At 39.7% G+C, this 22406-nt stretch overlaps 2 protein-coding genes across 7 annotated transcripts in view; one reads left to right on the top strand and one right to left on the bottom strand.

The window, feature by feature from the left end:
• Positions 1-7937, top strand: part of PKD1L3 (polycystin 1 like 3, transient receptor potential channel interacting) — an 80584-nt gene extending 72647 nt beyond the window's left edge. The window contains 10 exon segments of the mRNA XM_032591436.1: positions 2676-2702; positions 2705-2731; positions 2734-2798; positions 3410-3489; positions 3491-3568; positions 4765-4966; positions 5461-5562; positions 7432-7517; positions 7519-7557; positions 7931-7937. Of these exon segments, the coding sequence (XP_032447327.1) occupies positions 2676-2702; positions 2705-2731; positions 2734-2798; positions 3410-3489; positions 3491-3568; positions 4765-4966; positions 5461-5562; positions 7432-7517; positions 7519-7557; positions 7931-7937 (713 nt within the window).
• Positions 7938-9011: 1074 nt separating this feature from the next.
• IST1 (IST1 factor associated with ESCRT-III) overlaps positions 9012-22406 on the bottom strand; it is a 32157-nt gene continuing 18762 nt past the window's right edge. For 3 of the 6 annotated variants that reach the window (XM_030299791.2, XM_030299790.1, XM_030299792.1), the window contains 9 exons: positions 19946-20048; positions 19355-19535; positions 18059-18146; positions 15208-15291; positions 14596-14706; positions 13497-13703; positions 12765-12857; positions 11612-11660; positions 9012-10414 (listed from right to left, as the gene is read on the bottom strand). In XM_030299791.2, coding sequence (XP_030155651.1) covers positions 10215-10414; positions 11612-11660; positions 12765-12857; positions 13497-13703; positions 14596-14706; positions 15208-15291; positions 18059-18146; positions 19355-19535; positions 19946-20033 — 1101 coding nt within the window. In that variant the 5' untranslated portion in view covers positions 20034-20048 and the 3' untranslated portion in view covers positions 9012-10214. Of the gene's footprint in view, positions 10415-11611; positions 11675-12764; positions 12858-13496; positions 13704-14595; positions 14707-15207; positions 15292-18058; positions 18147-19354; positions 19536-19941; positions 20049-22406 lie in introns of those variants that run through there. The other 3 variants (XM_030299795.1, XM_030299793.1, XM_030299794.1) reach the window with 3 other exon arrangements.

Here is a 22406-nt window from a genome sequence, read left to right as displayed (position 1 = left end):
ACTCCTCCAAAAGTAAAAATCTCATTCTGTTCAAAAAGTGTCAAGTAACCTTCATTTTAACCTTTAAAAGATAAAAGGACCTCTCTAGGGCCCTCCATCCTTTTGGTACAGTAAAGATTGGTTATCTTCTAGGTAATCTGCATTATAGCACTCACCCTGGAATCTCCCTAGGGATTATCTTGACCTCTCTCCTCTGCTGGATCTTTCTCCTCGATCCCATTTTTCCTCTGCTGCTGTACTTTATCATTTAAGCTAGAGCACATCATCCAGGAAATTACTGCAAGGGTGCAAAATTAGTAAAAACGGTGCTAAAGTAGTAAATTTTTTGAAGCCTTCCATGTCTCAAAATGTTATTCTGCCATAACATTTGATGGCTAACAAGTCTGGAAACAGTTGTCTTCACGGAATTTGAAAAGTATAGCTCCATTGCTTTCTAGCTTCTCAGGTTGTTGTTAAGATGTATAACGATGTTTGATGCCCCCAGCTCTCAAAAGTTTTTAGAATTTTCTCTCTTCAAGGTGAGTCTTTTAATCTGGAAATGTGTCCTGAAGCTCTGAGAAATTTTCTTACAGACTTCTATTAATTTCTTCTCTATTTTTCTCTGTTCTTTTTCTGGTATTCCTGGCATTTTGACATTGGAGTGACCAGACTGATCCTTTGATTTTCTTGGTTTTGCTTTTCCATCTTTTTTCTTCTAGTTTCTGGGAACTAAATTCAATAAATGGTTTGGAAATGGTTTAGAATTGAAGCATTCATCTTTATATTTCAATTTTTAAGAATTGTTTGCCCTTGTTTTTTTTTTTTTTTCATAGTGTCCTGTTCTTTTATGGATGCAGTATCCTCTGAACTGTGAGGACGTTACAGGGTTTGTTTCCTTTTCCTCCCCTGCTCCCTTTCTCTGATGCCTCCGAGCTTTATTTATTTATATAGTGATTTTACTAAAGTACAGAGACAGCAGGACCCTTGGGCAGAAAGAGCTGCCAAGCTTTTATTTTTTGATTTGTTGTTTTGTTTTGATCTCCAGTTTTCAGTGTAAGAGGTTCAAATATGTGGCCAGCTTTTCATATTGAAGAGGGGGACAGTAAAAAGCAAATAAATGCTATTTAGAAGTTATTTGCATATGGAAAGAGCTTGTCAACTGTTATCTAGGTCTATGGGACAGTTTTCACATAGAGGGACCCTCCAAACTCCTGCCTTGAGGATATAGGCTTGTTGGACCTCTCAGAGCCTGTGGAGAAAGGGGCCTGGGAAGCATCTCACCAAGCGGTATAAAAACTTTCTCTTAATTCTTTTCTAGTAGATCATACCTGGTGCCCCTGACTTCAGATTCTCTCTAGTTCAACATCAGTAGGAAATAAACCTTTAATTTTAGGGTGGTGGAAGGTAGGATGGGTAGCTAATACCTCGTTGCAAATGATGAGGAAGGAAATCTGGGATCTTGCGATCAATTCTTGTATTTTCAGTTCCACCTGACATTACCTTCAAAAGTATCTGATGCCTGTAATTTTCCTTTCTAGTCTTGCTTCTGGGTTTTCTACACAGCTGATTTAGGTTTCAGCTTTCTTGACTCTGCTTTCAGTGTCATCCTTCTGTTGTCCAGCTTCCAGCAGTTTGTTGCTGTCTCTACCCTCCTCTCTTTTTTTCTTTGGGTTGTTCTTTATGCCTTCACTATTACTGTAGTGGCCTTTTTATGAGATTAGAGGGAAACTAGTATGTTCAATTCCCCTATGTTTAACAGGAAGTCTGTCCTCATCAAACTTCATTTTCTCTTTATCTTCCCCAGAATTTGCCCCCCAGTATCCTTCCATTTTACTATCAGGCGTTTAATCAGGAATTTTAGACTTCTATATTTATTTCTAGATGAAGCGTGAAGGCTTCCTGTGGGTCTTCATAGGATTTTTCATTAGTAGTAACTACCCAAAAAATAAAAATTAAAAAAAAAAATAATAAAAAGGGGTAAACGTGGGAAAGTCCCAGTCTTAAGAGGTAACTCTGTGAAGTGGAATTCCTTTTATTTTTAAATGTACTTTCTACTAAGGGACACATCTTAATTCTAATATTTTGGGGCCTTGTGAAAGTTTATAGTCACAAGACCTGTCATGATTTTATACACAACAGTCTCACTGTCCTGGGTGGAATCTGAGGCTTTTTAGTCTATCATAGAAACATCTGAGTATTCACAGGATACTGTTAGTATTCATGGGATATTAGTGCTTTACACTTAGTAAATTTGAAATGGCTCAAAGCATACTGATTTCTGAAAGTGTATTTTAAGTAGTGTTCCCTTCTCCCCACACTTTACATCACGGTCATCAGTTCTCTTCCAAACATCATATTGCGAGAGTACAACTAGTCAGTGTATCTCTGCACCTGTTTTGGCTTGGCAAGGATAACACCTTTAATAGCTGTGAAGTCAGACACTGCCCTCATGGTCAGGTCACCAATATACCCATTCACTCTATTGATAGTGCAGCCAGCACATTTCTCCAACACATACATGATCTCAGCTAATATCCAGTGACAGCTCTAGAGGAAATACCAAGTAAAATGTAGAGATTCAGGAACATTTGTAATAGATAATCCAGGAATAGTTGCACTGATTTCAAAGACAGAGTTTGAAAGGAAGAGGGCACAAGCTTTAAAGACTCTTGACTCCAGGTATTCTTTGTTCTCAGGTGCCTTCTTCACCTCTCTGAGGCTGGACATTTAAGTTCCCTTCAGGCATCCAAGAAGGACTTTGGTCTGTTATCTCACAAGTCCTCTGTTATCTCCTAGTCTGTTACTACACCTTCGTACAGGTGAACTTAAAGTGTTAGATGTAAAAGATTCTTGAAGTTTCCAGATGTTATCAGGGGAGCTCTACAATGAGCTATTATTAGAATTAGGGCTATGACTTTGGTCCTTTCCAGAGCCTGAATTCAGTTAAAAGGTGACTGGCTTTCCATCAAGTAGCTCTTCCAGTTTTCAAGAGCTAAGGGATTAATCTCTAGAAGGAATATTTTTTGTGTACAGTTGCATTATCCCTATATAAGGTAATAGCAAGAATTGAAAATATGAATAAATAGAGAGCAAGTATTCAAAAGTACAGGTAACTGCACCAAAAGAGAATCTGTCGTAAGCCAATACCTGTCTTATTTTCAGGCCTGAAAACTAATTTGGAAACTTTTTAAAATGTAAACAACAAAAATGAAATAATGTATCCAATGAAAGTTGTAGTGGAAAAGGCGAACTTTTCTGTAAGCAGCGGCTCTGAGTTACTACAGAGCAGACCAAGACCATAACCCAGTGTGTTCAAGTTAGATTTGACAAGTGCTCAGCTTAGTGTTTTGCCAGTATTAAAATACTTCGTTAGGGAGAGACCTGGCTAATCTTTAAGGCAAGCAGTAGTGACTGTGGCGTCTGTGTTTAGGGTCATTGGCTGAAACAGCAGAGGTGGCGGTTCTTCACTAGGAAAAGAAACATCCTGGACACGAGCATAAGCCTCATTAGCTGTCATCCTGGGTCTTGACATGAAGCTTACTTCTCTGCATAAGAAAAACATAGCACAATACCACTATGACCGTAACAGGTAAGAAGGAGACTAAGGAGCGAAGCCTATTCCTAGTCAACGTCCAAAGTTTCCTGATTACTCACAAGTATCCTTTCAAACTCCCTTTCCTCCTCCACTGCTCTATCAGACCTATATTTGTATACCAGAGTTAAAAACAGAACTCCGACTAATGTCCACAGCTGAGAAGAGTTAACAAGAAACCATTTATACTGCTAATCATATTGAAAATGTCCTCTGTCTTCCTAATACTTAGGTATGTGTTTGTCAAGGATAATACATTCAAATTTCACACAGCAAGGACCTGGAATTAGTTATATTTTGCACCCTGACCAAAGAATAAAGCCTAAGGCATGACAAATGATCATGCTTTAAATAAAACTGCAACACAGTGCATTTTTTAAATCCAAAGAGGGTTGCTTTCTGGGTAGGGATGTTCATGCATTAGCTTGTCCATTACTTAAGAGACATCTGGTGCCCCTTTGGGCACCTTCTCTGGTCTTTCCCATGGGGAGGAGCATCTATTTCCCAGGCCAAGTATTGCCATGTGGTACTTGACTTTTTCAGTGGTCACTAGTCTGGATTGTTGATCTGTGTAATGAAGCAATGTTCCAGGTCAGACTTACAGAGGGTTGTTTATGTAGGGAGTGTGTCTGTGCAGTTAAATCGTGTTGACAGTTGAGGTCCATCTTGCTGTATGGCACCGCCTAGGTCTTAGACACTAGAACAGTTTGTGATCAGACACCAACTTGCTCTATGGGGTCTTTCCAAGTTGCAATACAAGATTGTGAATGCATTTCTCATATAACACCCTTCCGTCTAGTTTACCTATCATCTTTCTACTTTCAGCACTGTTAAACCTATTAATTATCCTACAGAAAACAGAGCAGCATAAGGGCACATCTCCTTAGGCTAACTCCTCTCCTTTTGAGGAGAGATTTAACTCAAACCGGAGCAGTGGACGAGGCTGGCCTTGATTTGCAGGATGAATTTGGAGTAATCTCCTAGGGGTTGCACTTCAGGGCTTCTGGAGATCTCCCAACCAAATCCATGGCCTTTTGCCGGTGCTCTCACATCCACAAGTACCAGAGGCGACACTGAAAAGTTCTGACATCAACAAGTGTTTGACCCAATAGGACTTGCAGAGATGCCACTTCAGCTGGAGAAGTGGATAGCATACACTTCACCTGAGTGACTGTCAGCCTTGCTGGGTACAGGTTCATCAGCTTCCATGAGGCAATAAAAGTAAACTCAGCAGTCGTTCACCTCATGGGCTTCCTGGTTCTACAGGCAACTGTTCAGCTGTGGAACCTGCTGGATCCTAACCCCAGGCTGCAGGTCGTCAGTAGAGCACCCAGCAAAGCCTGGGACAGCTTCCTGCTATTCATCCTGATCCTGCTGACAGGCTATGCCATTGCTGTAAGCCCTCGTTCGCACTGCCTTTTCCTAAAAGCAGTGCTGGCCTTGGAATCACATTGCCTCCCTGAAAAAGCACTGTATGAGAAACCATTAGTTCAAGTTAGCAATGAGTTCTGGAGAAAAGAGTGAAGAAATCTTTTAGTTATAGTTCCATACTTAACTAGTAGTGAGACTTAAATGCAGAAATTTGTCTCATCTCCTAAAATTTAGCTCACAGGTTGGTGTGAAGGTCAAATAAATTGATGAAAACACTACGTAATTAAAAAGGAAATATGGGTGTGTGTGTGTGTGTGTGTGTGTGTGTGTGTGTGTGTGTGTTGGTGGGGGAGGGTTTCTTTTAGGCATAGTGATTTGAATGGCCACTAAAGCATTTCTTTCATTTCCATTCTCTTTGGTTCTGTGTTGGCCTCCTTATCAAGCACCCCAGGAGGGAAAGAACTGAAACCAGCTTCATTACGGTCTACCCTCTCCTGACTGGTCTTTGTCCTTTCCAGTTTAACCTGCTGTTTGGATGGAGCATCTGGGACTACCAAACTTTTTTCAGCTCAGCAGTGACTGCTGTTGGTCTCAAGATGGGAATCTCTCATCACAAGGAGGTAAAAAACCCCATCACGGTTTTCCTGCAGGATTCTATTTGGTTATTTATACTTAAGGGGAGAATTGCTTACAAAAAAAGCAGCCCTTTCTGCACCACTGCACACTGGAAAAGGGAGTGTAGATCCTTTGCCTTTCCATTTTATGGTGCTATCTATGAATACAATTTGAGTGGCTGTTACTTTCAGAAATGTGCCCTTTTCAAGCACCTAGTCCCACTTTCCTCATTTCTTATATTCTTAGACTTATTGCCAGGACACTAGGCCTCAATTTATACTCTCATAACCTACCGAGATTAACATTATTTGCTGTTTCTGTCTCAATGGCCCTTTTAAGTATACAATGAAGTATACTTTTAAGAAAATTTGGCAGATATTAATTCCAGAAAGAACTGCAATATTTGTTTATAGTTAATAAATGCTCATTTCAGACAGCTTGTATTCTCCCCCTAAGAACTACCAACACAAGTCTCTTCTAGTCAGTATAAAAAGTATAAAAAATAAAGTAGGGGGACGCCTGGCTGGCTCAGTCAGTACAGCATGTGACTCGTGATCTCAGGGTCAGGAGTTTAAGTCCCACATTGGGTGCGGAGCCTACTTAAAGACAGAACAAGGAAACCTAGATGAGGATTTGTAGCCCTAGCATATATAGATTTGATTAGGACAGAAAAAACTACAATTCAAATTAGGGAGTGAAGCCGTCACTCTTGGAACACTTTATTTACTAAAGCTCTTAAGGAAGTAACAATCACAACAATAAGCTTTTGCTAACACCTCCTTTTTGACTTAACTCTTTTTCTGCTTTAATCATAATCATATACAATGTGAAGGGAAAATGGAGTATACTTACTGGGCAAAGTCTTACAGCACAATCTGAGATTGTCCCAAGTTACTTGTTGACTTAGATAGAGTAGCTATAATTAAGCACTTTTAAGTGGATGATGTATTGTTACTAGGATATATTTGGTCATACATATTTCCATCACAGTGGTATTTATTATAAACATTCACCCTCTAAGTTGTTGGGCTGTTTTGTTTTTTTAACAGTACCCTAGTGGCAACAGTGAATGAGCCAAAATATCAAGGGAAAAAGTGCATCATTTGTTAAAATGAACATGTAAATTAAAATGCTGTTATGGAAACCACTCTAGTAACCCTGTATCTGAGAGATGTCTTTATGCTGAAAAGACTAGCAAAACTCAGCAATTACACTTTTAAAGATAACACTTAAAAAAACAACCAACTATGCTCTCTGTCTCAAAAATAAATAAACATTAAAAAAAAAAAAAAAAAACCAACCAACTTAGGGGCACCTCAGTGGCTCAGTCAGTTGAGCATCCAACTCTTGATTTTGGCTCAGGTCATGATCTCACAGTTCATGAGTTTGAGCCCGGCTTGGGATTTTCTAAATAAATAAAAAGAAAAAAAGACTAAAAAGCCAGTTTTTATGGTTAACCTGTTAAATTTTATTAGAATGCTCCTGTGTTTAAAGTAGAGGTCATAGAACGGCAGAGACAGTTTTCAGGATTTCTGATGTATTTTTTCAGTAACCTTTTGCTACTCTTTCAAACCTCCATGTTTATATTTTCCAGAACTGCCAAAACTCACATGGGTTTTGAATTATAGTGCTATTGTGACTCACCTGTTTACCTGTGAAAACACTGAAGTCAATTATTTTTATACCCACCCAGTCTATCATTCTTTCTCTTCTGTCCACTCAAAAGTATTTTCCTTTTTAATAATTTTGCTTCTCCAAGTTTCCACCAAATATTTTATGTGACTATATCCCAAACATAAGCATATAACTTACATTTTTAAAGTAGAAATTAAACTGACAATGTTTAAACTCAAAATTTTATTGTCTCTTTCCAGGTTGTTGTTTTAGAGCCAATCCTGGGTTCTTTTCTGATCCTCACCAGTGTCATCTTGATAGTACTTGTGATCATTAACCTTTTTGTTTGTCATCCTCATGGCCTTTGGTAAAGAAAGTCCCTTAAGGTAGGTAACTCTCTGGCTCAGTAACTGAAATATAAATGTCATGATTCTTCTATCATTGGAAAAGCTCAACTGTTGCTGCTCTTAGGCAGACATAACGCACAGTATTAGCACATTCCCTTTATTGGTCTCTGCCAACCATTTTTATAGGAAACCCAGTTTACCAAGACTATATTATGTTCTATATCCACTGTCCTATAAACACCTGGTCCTCCACTATTTAGCAGAAACACTCCAATGCCTGACAGTAAATCATAAAAGGAAATTTCCAGTATTACTATTCATACTTTTTTTTGGTATCTTGTGGTACTTTTTCTCTCCAACATCAGGATCAATTGTTAATTTCCCCCACTTTTCTCCTTTTGTCTTTGAACAGACTCTAAAAGAAGGTGCATTCACAGATGGTGCTGCAGAGAGTTTGCTAGGAATCCAGCGGCACCAGAACACATGAGCAAATGGTCATGATAGCAATGGGCATTAACAATGGAGCCTGGCTCCATTCCCAGCCTGGCTTATTACTACTTAGCATATTATTACTTATCTTTGCATGGCACAGTTTAGAAAATTACCAATGTTTATATATAATGCACTGTTAATTTTGTAAATCACTGAGGAATCAAAATCCCCTGTGGCTGCAAGTTCTTCTGTTTATAGATCACGGTCAGGAAAGGGTTAACCCTGTTAAGAGTGATACAGAATAATCCAGCTCTGCTGCCAAACAGGTAAAAAAACACTCATCACCAATGTTTCAGTATGGCTGTGGGAAATATAAATGAATCACAAGTGGGCTCACAGCAGCTTACTTTTTTTTTTAATGTTTATTTTTGAGAGAGACAGAGCACAAGTGGGGTAGGGGCAATGAAGAGGGAGACACAGAATCCGAAACAGGCTCCAGGCTCTGAGCTGTCAGCACAGAGCCCAACAGGGGTTAGAACCCACTAACGGTGAGATCATAACCTGAGCTGAAGTCAGACGCTTGACTGAGCCACCCAGGCGCCCTGACAGCAGCTTAAAGATAAATGCATGAGGTTTGGGTAATGGAGAGCCCTGTCCCAGAGGAGTAACCAAGCAAATTCACAAATGCTATCTAGGCTTATATACAGAAGTTGAGGGGCGCCTGCGAGGCTCAGTCAGTTAAGCGTCTGACTCTTGATTTCGGCTCAGATTATGATCTCATGATTCATGGGTTCAAGCCCCACATTGGGCTCTGTGCTGATAGTGTGGAACCTGCTTAGGATTCTGTCTCCTTCTCTGCCCTTCCTCTGCTCACTCTCTTGCAAAAATAAACATTAAAACACACGCACACACACACAGATTGAAATGGGCTCCTCGCTGCTGCAGGTCCCCATGACCCAGGGAACCAAAGAGTTAAGGTCTGGCTTGTGCCCAGCATGGGTCACTACTTAAAATAATCTCCACTAAAATCCAAATGCACCTCATCGTTTGACCAAACCAAATTCAGCAAGGCACAGAATTTTTAACTTTATTATCAGCTACTGAGCTATGAGATAGATACAAACCAATCAAAAACACTAAAGTTGCTTGAAACAAGTATATACATTACACTACACATAAGCCAGAATCCTACCTTCTGATCCCAAAACCATCCCTCTGGGGAAGGACAGCCTTATCTACAGGGAAAAGGAGCACATTAAGTTACAATAATAATAGTCTCATCCATCTAGGAAAGTAGTGAACTACAGCCACGTTTTTTATGGGCACCAAAAAATTTTCTGAAATCAGTCTTTAAAGGTTCTCTTAATCATAAAGTTTTCAAATGAAAACAAGAACCCTTCTTCTCCTGTAGGCATTCCAGCTCACTACCCAAGAGATTTGAGTACTTCTATTAAGGCAACTGGAAGCCCACCTTAGCCTTGAATGGTGACTTCTGCCCAACATGTGACCTGTCCGCCATTTGCCAGTAAATGCAATCCAACAGAACATGCTATGGGGAAAAACAGGAATTTATGGAGTGTTGCCCTCTGGTAAAAGGAGAACACAGCACTCAAAGCAAAAGGCCACGGAGGGCTCCCTGAGAATCCAGCAGAACTAAGAGAAGCCTTCAACTTTCCAAATAAACTTTGCAACTGGATCCAGGTAGAACAATGCCCTGCAGCAAGAAGAAGTGTATATGCCAATGAGAGGACCCAGCTTCCAAGAACTGTTAAAGAGGCTTCCAGCATCAGTCTCTCTTCCCATTCATATCACACCTTTTTGTCTTGATTCTTGCTCACCACAAATCCCTCTGTACAGAGGGGTTTGCTTCTAAATCTAGAACTTCAGCACAGGACTGAGAGAGACTTCATGAAGTAATGTCCTCCGTGTCCAGCCATCTTTGGCAGCTCTCCTTACAATGCTTTCACCTTTTCCCTGCGGAGGGACAGAAGGACGGGTGATGGGTGAACCTGGGATCACACTCAAAGGTGACGAACAAGCAAGGTTGCCAAGGCTGCTCTGGCCTCGTTGACTCTCATTGTTAGTCTCTTAAGAGCAACAGAGAACTGGAAAGCAGCAGAATTTAGAGCAGGAAGAGAGCCCAAAGGAAAAGTGTGCTCAGTGATGGTAAGAGATGAAAAAGAATTGCACGGAGATTCTTTGTTACAAGGAGAAACAGTGCCGTCTCAAATCCCAGAGCCTGGAGGTTGCCTGGCTTAAGAGATCTAGGTTTTCTTTTTTAACTCTTCAAATCTCCGGGAAAGATCATCAAAGTCAATGTCCTCAGATGCTGAGGTGTTGGCACCAGCAGATGCAGTCGGTAGTGTGTCTGGCACAGACGGCAACTCTGGTAGTACAAAGTTGTCACAGGTGTCCACAGGTCTGGAAGGGGGCTTTGCGGGGGCTTCCGGCTTGGGCCCAGGACCTAATTAAATAAGGGTAAGGAGCCCAGTGTTACAAGCCAGAAAAGGGGCTCAGATCCTCAAAGCCCACAATCCCCTTTGGCAAAAACAATGTAACTATCAAAACACAGAAGAAAAATATGATTAAAGATCAATAAAATTTTCAGTACAATTAAGATCTACATTCCCTTAATACAGTTGAATCCTGTTTTACTTTCCTATGGTAAGAAGAAAGATTAAGAGAAATTCCAGGTGTGGTACATGAAACCAGGTACACAATGCATTCTCTTAGACTATGCCCTTTCACAAAGGTCTGCTCCCATAACAACAAAGTCCAAGGGGTGGCACTAAAATTCTGTTGGAATGAGCCACTCTTTAAGGATTAGGGGAAGAAAAATTTTATAAGGAATATTAATGTATACATTGTTTGATGTAATAGAATCAGAATTTCCACTCTTCCATTTTGTATTTTACAAGTTAAAATCATCCCCCTTTCCGTTTGTATCTAAGTTCTAGAAAAGGTGAACCTAAACTATAGTTTTAGAAAATAAGAACAGTATTTGCCTCCAGGGTAGAATGGACTGGGAAGGAACATAGAACTTTCTGGGGTGATGGAAACTTTCTACACCTTGACTGAAGTCACTGTTACGTAAAATCAAAACTCATCAAAATATATACTTCTGTGTATTTTTTTCTATGTTAATTATACCTCAACAAAACAACTATCCCCAAATTTTAAAAGCATCCCCCCACCCTGGGTTTCTGAAGTGCTAGTAGTGTTTTATTTTCTGAGTGGATGGCCACACAGCATGCTTGCTCTGTGAAAAGTCACTGAGCTATTCACTATGGTTTTATCTACTGCCCCCTCATTAATGCCCAAGTTTGTTAATATAAACATGTATTTATATAAATACAAATAATTTTGATACTTCTAATACAATGAAAGTTGAAGCAGCAAGAACATCAAGAACTTGAGGTTGAAAGAATAAGAATAATACCACCAACAGAAACAAGGAACTTGAAAGATTCTCTGGGGCCAGAAAGGTATTTTCTTTATGGACAAGGGAAATCCTGAGTTCTATTTTTGTCATACTACACTCAAGGAAAGGACAGGGCATGTGGGTAAAATGCCACGGACATGAAAACTTTCTCTGAGGTGGAAGCAGTAATGAGAAAACAGCAAAAAGGTTCAGCACTGAGGGTTTTTGACTCACACTCACCAACAATCTGTGCAGAAGAGACATTCTTGTCAGCATTAACGTCATCAACCTGAAACACAAATACTGTTACCAAGGGAGAAAGCAAAGGCATTACTAGAGAGAAAGTACTGATACTGGTATAAGCCCGTGTTTTCCAAAAGCTAAGCGGAAGCAACAGAACCACCCCAAACAAACTGCCCCTCCACCCCCTGTACTCTTTTCTGATCTTCCAGCTAGACAGATACCACATTAAACTCTAAACCACCAAGCAGAGAAAAAGGAAATTCTTACCACACCATAACACCTCTCTTTGATACCTTCACCTTCTGTGCAGAGAGAAAGCACTAACCCACTGAATTCATCTCTCCAAGAACCAAGTCCTCAAATACTGAAGATCTTCTACCTCATTCCTAGAAACAGCTGTGGGCAATGCTTCAATGCATGCAAGACCAAACTTAAGAAAAACCCAAGCCCAAGGGGAAAACCAAAGGAAAGAACACTAAACAAGTTCAGGAACAGGAGGATCTCCCAGCAAACGCCATATCAATTTGTTTTCTCTTTAATTCATCAGATGGAAGGAAATAGGTCTCAAAAGGCACATACTAGCTAAGGAAACAAAGCTGACAGAAAAGGAGCCCTCTAATTTGGAATCAAAGCTGTGCAACCACCAACAATTCAAGGAATGATTATATTTATAATAAGTTTTACCTACAAAACTAAAATGTAAAATTAGTAATATCGGCTGAAATTTACTAACTGGACACTTCTATTTAAGACAAAAATCTGGCCACTATTCCTTTACACAGTGTTGAATTCCTAAAAGTGGTATTTTAATTATGATATTCCAACAGCAGGACTATACCAACTCAAAACAATTCTCTGCCCTACTCCAAAAAAACTAGGCAAGTGCCCTATGTGAACTTTCTAAGAGACCTTCAGCTCCTTCCTGATTCCTGGCTTAATTGCAGACAAAGCATTGCCACCAATGATGATGTTGCTGCGGCCGCCACCACCCAACTTCCAGGGTAATGTTAAAGCAACACAAGAATCCAAAGCAAGAGCAATGATGGTACCAGGAATTGATCAAAACTTTGCCTTCCCTGTGGCCATTATTTTGCTCTCTCTTCATGGGAGTCACTCTCCTGCTGCTTACAAAAGAGGCTCAACCACTTACAGATTCATACGATGGGGGAGTTGCTGGTATCTGAGGTGGATGAATATTGGGAAAAGCCTGGTAAGTCCCCATTGGCAATCCATTGAAATCCGACTGCAAGAGGAGAAAGGTAACATCAGAGACACAGCCCCAAAAACCCCTGAGTTTTCTGAGGTTTGTTGTATGGTAAGGGAGATATACATATATTCAGTGTATATTCAATATATATATTGAATATATACATATATTCAAGAGCTAAAAAAGAGAAAAAAATGCCTAGAAGAATTCTAGATCTTCAAAGATCTATAGCCAAAGGCTAGTTTTCAAATTACTAAATTAACCGCTTCCATGTTGACAAGGAAAGATTATAATCAAACTCTCCTATTACTAGTAATGACCTTGTCTACAAAATGTCTACAAAAGAGGTTTTTCCAGCTGGTAATAAGCAGTATTCATTTTTGGAAAAAACTAGTATGGCTGCAAAAGGTCCCAAAGGTTATTTACCAGTAAACCTATAGGAAAAAGTTTCTTTAACACCATCTCTCTGTATTTTCCCACATCATTAACTATAGACAAACCAAAAGACTTTTTCCAAATCCCGGTATTTTTTTCCACAATATGATCACTAATACCAAATGTTCTTACTGCTCAATCTTGACAACCTACAACTTTTGTGTGTATTCATACAGCCAATGTGTCTCTTCTTCTGTTACATTTTCTAGAGTTTATATCCACGCTTATATGTATACTTACTGGTCCCTTTGGAAGTGGGTAGGAAAAAGGAGTACTTGGAGAGGGCATGGGCATAGGCACAGGCATAGGCACTGGCACTGTTCCGTCAGGTCCACCAACTGGTGCAGCAAAACCACCCCCTCCTCCTCTTCCAGGGCCCCCTTTCTTCACATCATCTGTGAATCCGACATCAATAAGATCGGTCTCTATGCCAGGAGGAGCTTCTGCCTGAGAAGAAGAGAGAAACCTGTATCATTAACCCACACTGCAGGCCAGATCCCCCAGAAGTAGACTCAGAGATGCAGGTCAGCATGGAGGAAGTTTACTGGGGTAGTCTCTTGGGATAAAGACTTGTGGAGAGTGAAGGAAGCAGGGCTGGGCAAAGGGAAAAGCTGGGCTGCCATGTAATCATAGCAACTGCTCAGTCAATTCCTTAGGGAGCTCTGGAGCTGGGATGGGTCTGCAGCAGGTGCCCTCAAATGGGGCAGAGTCTAAAATCCCAGTTACTAACTACAGGCTGCCCCTAAGGAAAGACTTTGGATGAAGCAGCTTTCTTCTGAGAGCCACTGCTGGAGGAGCACTCAGCTGTGTATGAGCACCAGTCACCAATATTCTCAAGAGCTGGGAGGATAAATGCTTTTATCCTGAAGTGTATTTGGGATGGGGGGGAGGTTGTCTAAACAGCATACTAACCCACACACTACACCCCACCAACCTTAACTGAGTGATTATTATTTGTACATCTGCCGTCCTTACACTATAAGCCTCTTTAGGACAGTGACCTTGTTTTTATCTCTGTCTTTTCTGTGTACTGTCTGGCACAGGGCAGGCACCCAATAAATCTTTCAGGATCCTTTCTTGCTTCAATTCAGTGAAATTCATTGAAAACCAACAATGTCATTTTGTATTTGTATCAAGGTCTGTACCTTTTCAAAGTGCTTTCATCATTCATCTCATCTGATCCTTAAAATACTCTTTGCAGGCATATTTATTGTTACCCAAGCAGAGAAAGGCTTAAACTCCCACACACAAACTTTAATGAAAAGAATATGGTTATTTTTAAAGAAAATGATATCCAAAGACTCATTTCCCTTTGTACTCTGAAAGACTCTAAACTCACCATGACCACAGAGTCGGGCTCATAGGGCACATTATAGTTCTTGGCAATTTCAATCAGATATCTCTCCACCAGGATCTTGGGTGGGGCTTCCACACTCAGTTTGTGCATTAGCTATAAGTAAAACACCCAGGATTAACATCTATGCCAACTAGCCTTAAAACTAACTTGTCTCACTTTTAAACTTTGTTCCTCTTATTTTATATGTAAATTGAGAAAAAAGGAGTTCAGACTAGTTACATGATTTCTTTTTTCAGTCATGAGACATATTGCAAAACCATGTCTCTTTCATGTTCTCTGGTTACACACAACCTTGCTAAGACTGATACCACCGCCGTCCACATTTGAATTCATCCACTTCTCTCCTCGCTTCTACATCCACAAATCACAAGAGGCACAAAGGATGGGGGTGGGGGGGCCTCACAATCAGAAGTTTAGGGACGGAATAAGGAGCTGACGACACTGCCAACCAGAAAGCCTCTCACCCTATGAAATATGCAACCCTAGATTAACTCAGCCATACAGCAGAACCCACGAGAATCAACACAGGCAATAGCATAACATGCCCACATCCCTGTCTACTGCATCATGTTTATTAACAAGTATGTTCATTACCCTGTCATTCACAGTTCCAATCTGGTTGGTCCTACATAACTTGCCATATTCCTTGCTATACTTGGCACAGAGCTGATCAGCAACCTACAGAGAGAAAAAAAAAAAAAAGAAAAAAAAAAGGCAAAACAGTAAATAAAAGTGGAAACCATTCCTAAAAACTACTTCAAGCTTCCTCCTAACAATAGTAAACATGCTTCTTTCTACTACAAGAATTCAAAACAATTCGTACTTGTTTATCCAGCCATCCACTGAGCTGTAACTATGTGCCAAATTCTATTACAGACATTATGATATATGCTATAAACACAATGAACAAAAACAGACACTGTTCTTATAGAGGCTTATAATCTCTGAGGAAAACAGTCATTAATCACACAAAGATACAAATGCAGCTGTAATAAATGCCACCAAGGCAAAGTAACAGCATGTGCAAAGGCCTCTGGTGGAAAAATAGGGCCAATCCTCAAGCTGAAATAAATTAAGTGTTGAGCCCAAGGGAGGAGTGCCATAGGAAATGAAGTAAGAAAGGCATGTGGGGGCCAGAAAATGCAGAATCATATAGGTCATATTAGGAATTTTGTTTCTATCACACGAACAACAGCTACTAAAGGGCTTTAAAGCAAGAGGTAGTGACAGGATCAGATCTGTGTTTTGAATAGAACCCTAAGCTGTTCTGACAGAATGTTGAAGAGACTAAAGGAAACCAAAGTAGGTATAGAAAGAAGATTCAAGAAGTTACTGTAATAGTCCAGGCAGGAAATGACTGGCATCAAACCAGAGTGGTCCCAACACCTGAGAGCTCAGTGAGGAGGCACTCATTGTTCAATATATAGACCCGGTATTTATGATGTAATTTAGTCCTTTGTCTTTTGATAACACTCTTGGTTGCTTTATACTATGCAGAAATTTTTTATTATATTAATGTAATCACTTTGTTCATGGCTTTTGTGGCCTTTTCCACTATGAGATTATCTTTTTAAATCTGCCTAGTTTTCTTCTAGTTTTTAATGAGTTCATTAAAAAACAAACAAACATATAAATCTGTTTCATCTTGAATAAATCTTGATATAAAGGAAAAGTATAGAAGAGGTTAAAACGAGGTTTTAACCCCGGGTTGGGGCTCCTGGGTGGCTCAGTTGGAAAAACATGCAACTCTTGATCATGAGTTCAAGCCCCACGTTGGGTGTAGAGATTACTTAAAAAGAAAAAAGAAAAGAAAAAGAAAAAAGAGAGAGACTAAAAAAGTTAAAAGTCTATATAAGAAGCAACTGCCTGGCTGCCTCAGCTGGTACAGCATGTGACTCTTGATCTCAGGGTCGTGAGTTCAAGCCCCATGACAGACGTAGAACTTACTTAAGAAGAAAACAACAGAAAAAGAAAAAAGAAAAGAAAAAAAGAAGAACCTGTTGCCTCTACTCTCCCATTCCTCTACCAACAAAACTCTAGGACTACCATCCCTACAGGAATAGAATACAGGAGGCTTACTCTCTGGAGAGGTTAAACTAATAGGACTCTGAACTCCACGCACAGCAGAGAGCAAAGATACTTACTGACAACCAAAATTTTAAGTCTTCTATAAGACAAGAATGAGACCTTTGGCTTCCTCCTCCCATGATTCTCAAATTCTGGCAGCCAGCTTACACCCTTGAGGTAGAAAACAGGATTCTGTGCTGACAGCTCAGAGTCTGGAGCTTTCTTCAGATTCTGTGTCTCCCTCTCTGCCCCTCCCCCACTCCCTCTCTCAAAAACAAACAGTTAAAAATTTTTTTTAAATAAATATATGAAAAAAAAAAAAAGGGGGCGCCTGGGTGGCGCAGTCGGTTAGGCGTCCGACTTCAGCCAGGTCACGATCTCGCGGTCCGTGAGTTCGAGCCCCGCGTCAGGCTCTGGGCTGATGGCTCGGAGCCTGGAGCCTGTTTCTGATTCTGTGTCTCCCTCTCTCTCTGCCCCTCCCCCATTCATGCTCTGTCTCTCTCTGTCCCAAAAATAAATAAAAAAAGTTGAAAAAAAAAAAAATTAAATAAATATATGAAAACCCACAGAAGACAAGGAAATCTCAAGGGGCATCTGGGTGGCACAGTCGGTTAACTGTTTGACTCTTGATTTCGGCTCAGGTCATGATCTTGTGGTTTGTGGCTCAGGCTATTACTGCAAGCCTGCTTGGGATTCTCTCTCTGCCCCTGCCACCCACACACACACACACTCTCAAAAATAAACTTAAAAAAAAAAAGAAAAAAGAAAAAAGACAGGTCAGGAGGTAAGACTGAGACAATCTACAGAATAAAACAAAAAGGCAAAGATGTAGAAAACAGGTAACAACTCAAATGAATTTGAATACTAGCAGTCAGTACTATATCTGTGTTGTGAGGTGAAAGTTTTTAGTTAATGTCTAGCTCTTCTGCTAGATTCCAAGCTACAAGAGTAGGGTTACTGTCATATTTTGCCCACTGCTGCACCCTCAGTGCCCACTTAGCTCATAACATCAACTTGATAAATATTTGTGGAATTAATGAATGAAGCAAAATATGTGACCTTAAATTAATGTTAACTGGTTTACAGTTGTGTAAGAACTTTCCTATTTGAATATACTTAAATAACATTACAATAAAAATAAGACAAAACTGAAGGTACACAACACTTTGCTCTTTAAAAAAATTATTCATGTTTGCAAAACACTATTCTGTTGCATTATATAAGGGCTGAAAAGGAGGTAGAGACAAATTTACAAAGCCTGTTTCAAAGGCAACATAAGAAGTGTACAAAATATCTTGTCAAATAAGCAGAATGATTTATGTTAACCAACCTAACAATTTAACAAACTACAGACATCAATGAAACTGGTTGTACTCACTATTTTCAACTCAGCCACTTCTGACTGGAGTCGAGGAGCAGCCCATATCAGTGTAGACACAGATTCAGCCAGACCAGAATCTAGTTCCCTAATTAAGGAAGAAAAATTAATAAAATTTAACATTCTTTAAAACAAACCAACAAACCTTAGCATTTGTATCATATAGTTGATAGCCTTGGAAAGCTCTTTCACAAATCTCACTGGATTCTCATAAAATACTCTAGGCTTCCTATTTTACTTGTGGGGAAACTCAAACTAACTGACAAGCCCAAGGTCACAAAGTCCGGAAATGGTTGAGCCAAGACTCAAACTTAGGCCTTTTGATTTCAGATTCCTTCCTTTCTTTTCAACAATTGTCTATATCAAGATCAGGTTTTCCAGCAAAGCCATTAGGAAAAAGGTCCTTGGGTATGTGAAGTAGTCCCCTAGTGCTAGTTGCCCACATGTAGTAAGAAATCACTATTAATGCTTTCACAGATTCCCTTTCTCAAAGAGATGATTTGATTTAGGTCTTCAAAATGCATTATTTCATTACACTTACACAAAATGAATTAAGTTCTAGATACCTCTGGAACAACACTGTGCCTATAGTTAACAATACTGTACTGTGCACTTAAAAATGTTAATAGGGTATGGGGCACCTGGGTGCCTCAGTCAGTTAAGCGTCCGACTTCAGCTCAGGTCATGATATCACAATTTGTGGGTTCAAATCCCCTCTGGCTCTGTGCTGACAGCTTGGAGCCTGGAGCCTGCTTCGGATTCTATGTCTCCCTCTCATTGCCCCTCTCCATCTTATGCGCACGCGCTCTCTCTCAAAAATAAACAAACATTAAAAAATTAAAAAACAGGGGTGCCTGGGTGGCTCAGCCAGTTAAGCGTCCGACTCTTGACCTCACAGTTCATGAGTTTGAGCCCCCGTATCAGCCTCTGTGCGGATAATGCAAAGTCTACTTGGATTCTCTCCCTCCTTCTCTCTGCCCCTCCCCTGCTCTCTCTCTCTCAAAATAAATAAATTAAATTTAAAAAATTAAAAACCAAAATACTAACTTAAAAATAAATTAAAAAATGTTAAGAGGGTAGAGATCTGATGTCACGTATTCTTACCAATAAAGGGAGAGGAGAGGAGGGACACAAGGACTTCTAGAGGAAACAAATTTTATTACCTTGATTGTGGTGCTAGTATACAGATGTATGCGTATGTCCAAACTCATCAAACTGCATGCATAAAATATGTACAGCTTTTTCTATAAACCATACCTAAATGTAGATTTTTTAAAAAAATACAAAATATCTTACTTCATAGACTGGATGAGGCCAAACCGAGCCAGCAGCAGGTCACAATAGAGCTCCAGAATCTCCATGGCCTCCACGAGGTAGTCTTCTCGGATGATGTGCTCCACACGGATCCGAGCTCGTTCATCTTTCCCAGCAGCCAGATAGTCAGCAATCTCTTTCCTTGCTTTCTGGGCCAATTCCGCTAAGTCACAAATCGCATCCAGTCACATAGTAGCAGTACACTGAGCCGCCTGCCCTGCAGGAGACTTCCACTCCGACAGAGAGAAGTGCGTGTTTCTTCTACATCCTAGCTCACTGTTAGCAAATCTAGTCCCAACTCATCTAGTCTCTAGAACTTCCTCCACTATCTAGGTGAGACTATTGTTTGTGTAGCCAAAAATTTCCACCTCAGGAGTCATGTTATCCATTCCCTACAACAAAGTGATTCAGTCTAACTTGTCACAAAGGGCAGCAGTAATATATCTAAAGCTTCAAGGATATGGGATCCCTAAGACTTCATAGTAGTAGCCTAACAGAGCCAAATTATTAGGGTGCTAGAACCTGGTGATGTATTCTGGGAAATAAAATACAAGGAAATCATGCATTACTCACTTTTTTTTTTTTCCAATAGTTTAAGACGGTTTATGACTAATCTCAAATTGACTCGTAAACGCTCAGCTTTAAATCCAGAGCCCAGCATGCTGTGTTGTTCCTCCTGGAAAAAGATAAGAAACACAGTTACTACCTTCAAATTGAAATTAGTATAGAAACTAACATCAATTAGAAGGTAGATTAGCTGACACTATAAACCAGAATGGTTTTCCACAGGCAAAATGACATAACGTGATTCACATTTCTTAAAGATCTCTTCGGCTTGTGTGAAGAATTGACTGAGGGAGAAAAAGAATAGAAGCAAGGGACTAAGGAGAAGACTATTACTATAGTTCAGACAAGAGATGGAAATAGTTTAGAATCGGGTAGGTACCAGTGGTAAGGGTAGAGTGACTGGATTTGATATCTTGAAGGCACAGCTCAAAGATGCTGGCAATGGTTAAAACGAGTATTATATATTGCTGTAGGAGCAGGTTGATAAAAAAACTAAGTAGCAGGAAGGCCTCCTACCTCTCCCAAAAATCTCATCAGGGTAGTGATGAGAAAAGATTATCAAATCTAGAACCAAATTCAAAAATATTCTTTCCTTGGGGCACTCGGGTGGCTCAATTAGTTAAATGTCCAACTTTGGCTCAGGTCATCATCTCATGATTCATGAGTTCGAGCCCCACATCACTTCTGTGCTGACAGCTCAGAGCCTGGAGCCTGCTTGGGATTCTGTGTCTCCCTCACTCTCTGCCCCTCCCCTGCTTGTATTCTCTCTCAAAAATAAATAATAAACATTAAAAAAAAATTTTTTTTTAATTTCTTCCCCTCAATTCCTCATATTCTCCTGACTCAGCCTTTGGGAAAAAAACTAGTGTACAGAAATATTAATATTTTACTCATGTACAAATAAATATACAAAGGGGTGAAAAGTCCAAGAAAAAAAAACTTTAAAATTCAACAGAAGGCTATTTACCAAGACTTTCACTGAACAGAAGAGTTACAGTCAGTAAAACCACTCCCCTCCACCCACAAGGGGGTATATCATTGTGCATTCCATATTAAGCACAAATCCTATGTTTTTCAATTAATTCTGGACTTGAACTTCAAAACAGGTAACATCCAAACAAAAGCTAGGTCTAACAAAGTAACCAATAAACAGACAAACCAAAGAAGATATCCAACGTAAAGAAAAACACTATGGATATTTGTCTGCTTGTGCAAAAACCACTAATAAAAAACATCAGATATGTTTTCCTTTTGTAAAATTACCTCCAGAAGCCTTTATACATTTAATAATTAACCTAAGTCCCAGTTTATAATGGGGTGTCTATGTCACGAAATACCTTGGATCCATTATACTATTTATTCAAATACTTATTGAATATCTCTACATCAGACAATAGCCCTACAATCCTTGCCCTTAAAGGAACTTATATTCTATTGGAAAAAACAGCTAAAAGAATCTGGCAACTATGAAACTGTTTAGAACTATGATTTTACAGTGGTTCTCAAATGGAAGTGATTTTGCCCCCTATAAGGATATCTGGCAATGACTGGAGACATTCTAAGTTGTCACCATTGGAGGGGATGCTACTGGCATCTGGTGGGTAGATCCAGGAATGCTGCTAAAAATTCTATAATGAACAGGACAGCCCCCCACAATAAAAAAATTATCCAGCCCAAGGGGCACCTGGGTGCCTGAGTCAAATGAGCATCCAACTTGATTTCAGTTCAGGTCACCATCTCACATTTCTTGGGCTCAAGCTGACAGCGCAGAGCCTGCTTGGGATTCTCTCTCTGCCTCTCCCCAACTCATGCAAACACTCTCACGCTCTCTCTCAAAATAAATAAACATTAAAAAAACAAACAGATTCATGCAGACTTTTATACAAAAATATTTATCAACACATTTTAGGATCAAAAAACTAGACTAATGAACTATATGAACAAAGAATATTGCTTATTAAACAAACTATAGTATATTTATGGATTTTTACATAGCCACTAAAATTTTTTTGAAACATATTTACTGAAGTAAAAATATATCAACAATATTAGTTAAAAAGGCAGGACTATATATATGAAGTACGACCTTAAATTCTGAGTTTTTAAATTTTTATTTATTTATTTTTGAGAGAGAGAGAGAGAGAGAGAGACAGCACGAGTAGGCGAAGTGCAGAGACAGGGAGACACAGAATCCGAAGCAGGCTCCAGGATCTGAGCTATCAGCACAGAACCTGACGCAGGGCTCAAACTCACCGACCGTGATATCATGACCTGAGCCGAAGTCAGACACTTAACCGACTTAGCCACTCAGGCGCCCCTAATTCTGAATTTTCTGAATTTTAAAAGAGCACACATATATACATACATATAGACAAAGGCTGAACTAAAAAGAAAAAGATGTAATTATTATTATATGTAAACTCTTTTCAAACACAATGAGTTTAGACTAACAATAGAGCTAATATTA

The sequence above is a fragment of the Lynx canadensis genome, chromosome E2, assembly GCF_007474595.2.
Source record: "Lynx canadensis isolate LIC74 chromosome E2, mLynCan4.pri.v2, whole genome shotgun sequence".
NCBI classification, from domain to species: Eukaryota; Metazoa; Chordata; class Mammalia; order Carnivora; family Felidae; genus Lynx; species Lynx canadensis.
The sequence above is the reverse complement of the archived record's forward strand: the minus strand, read 5'-3'. Positions and strand labels throughout refer to the sequence as shown.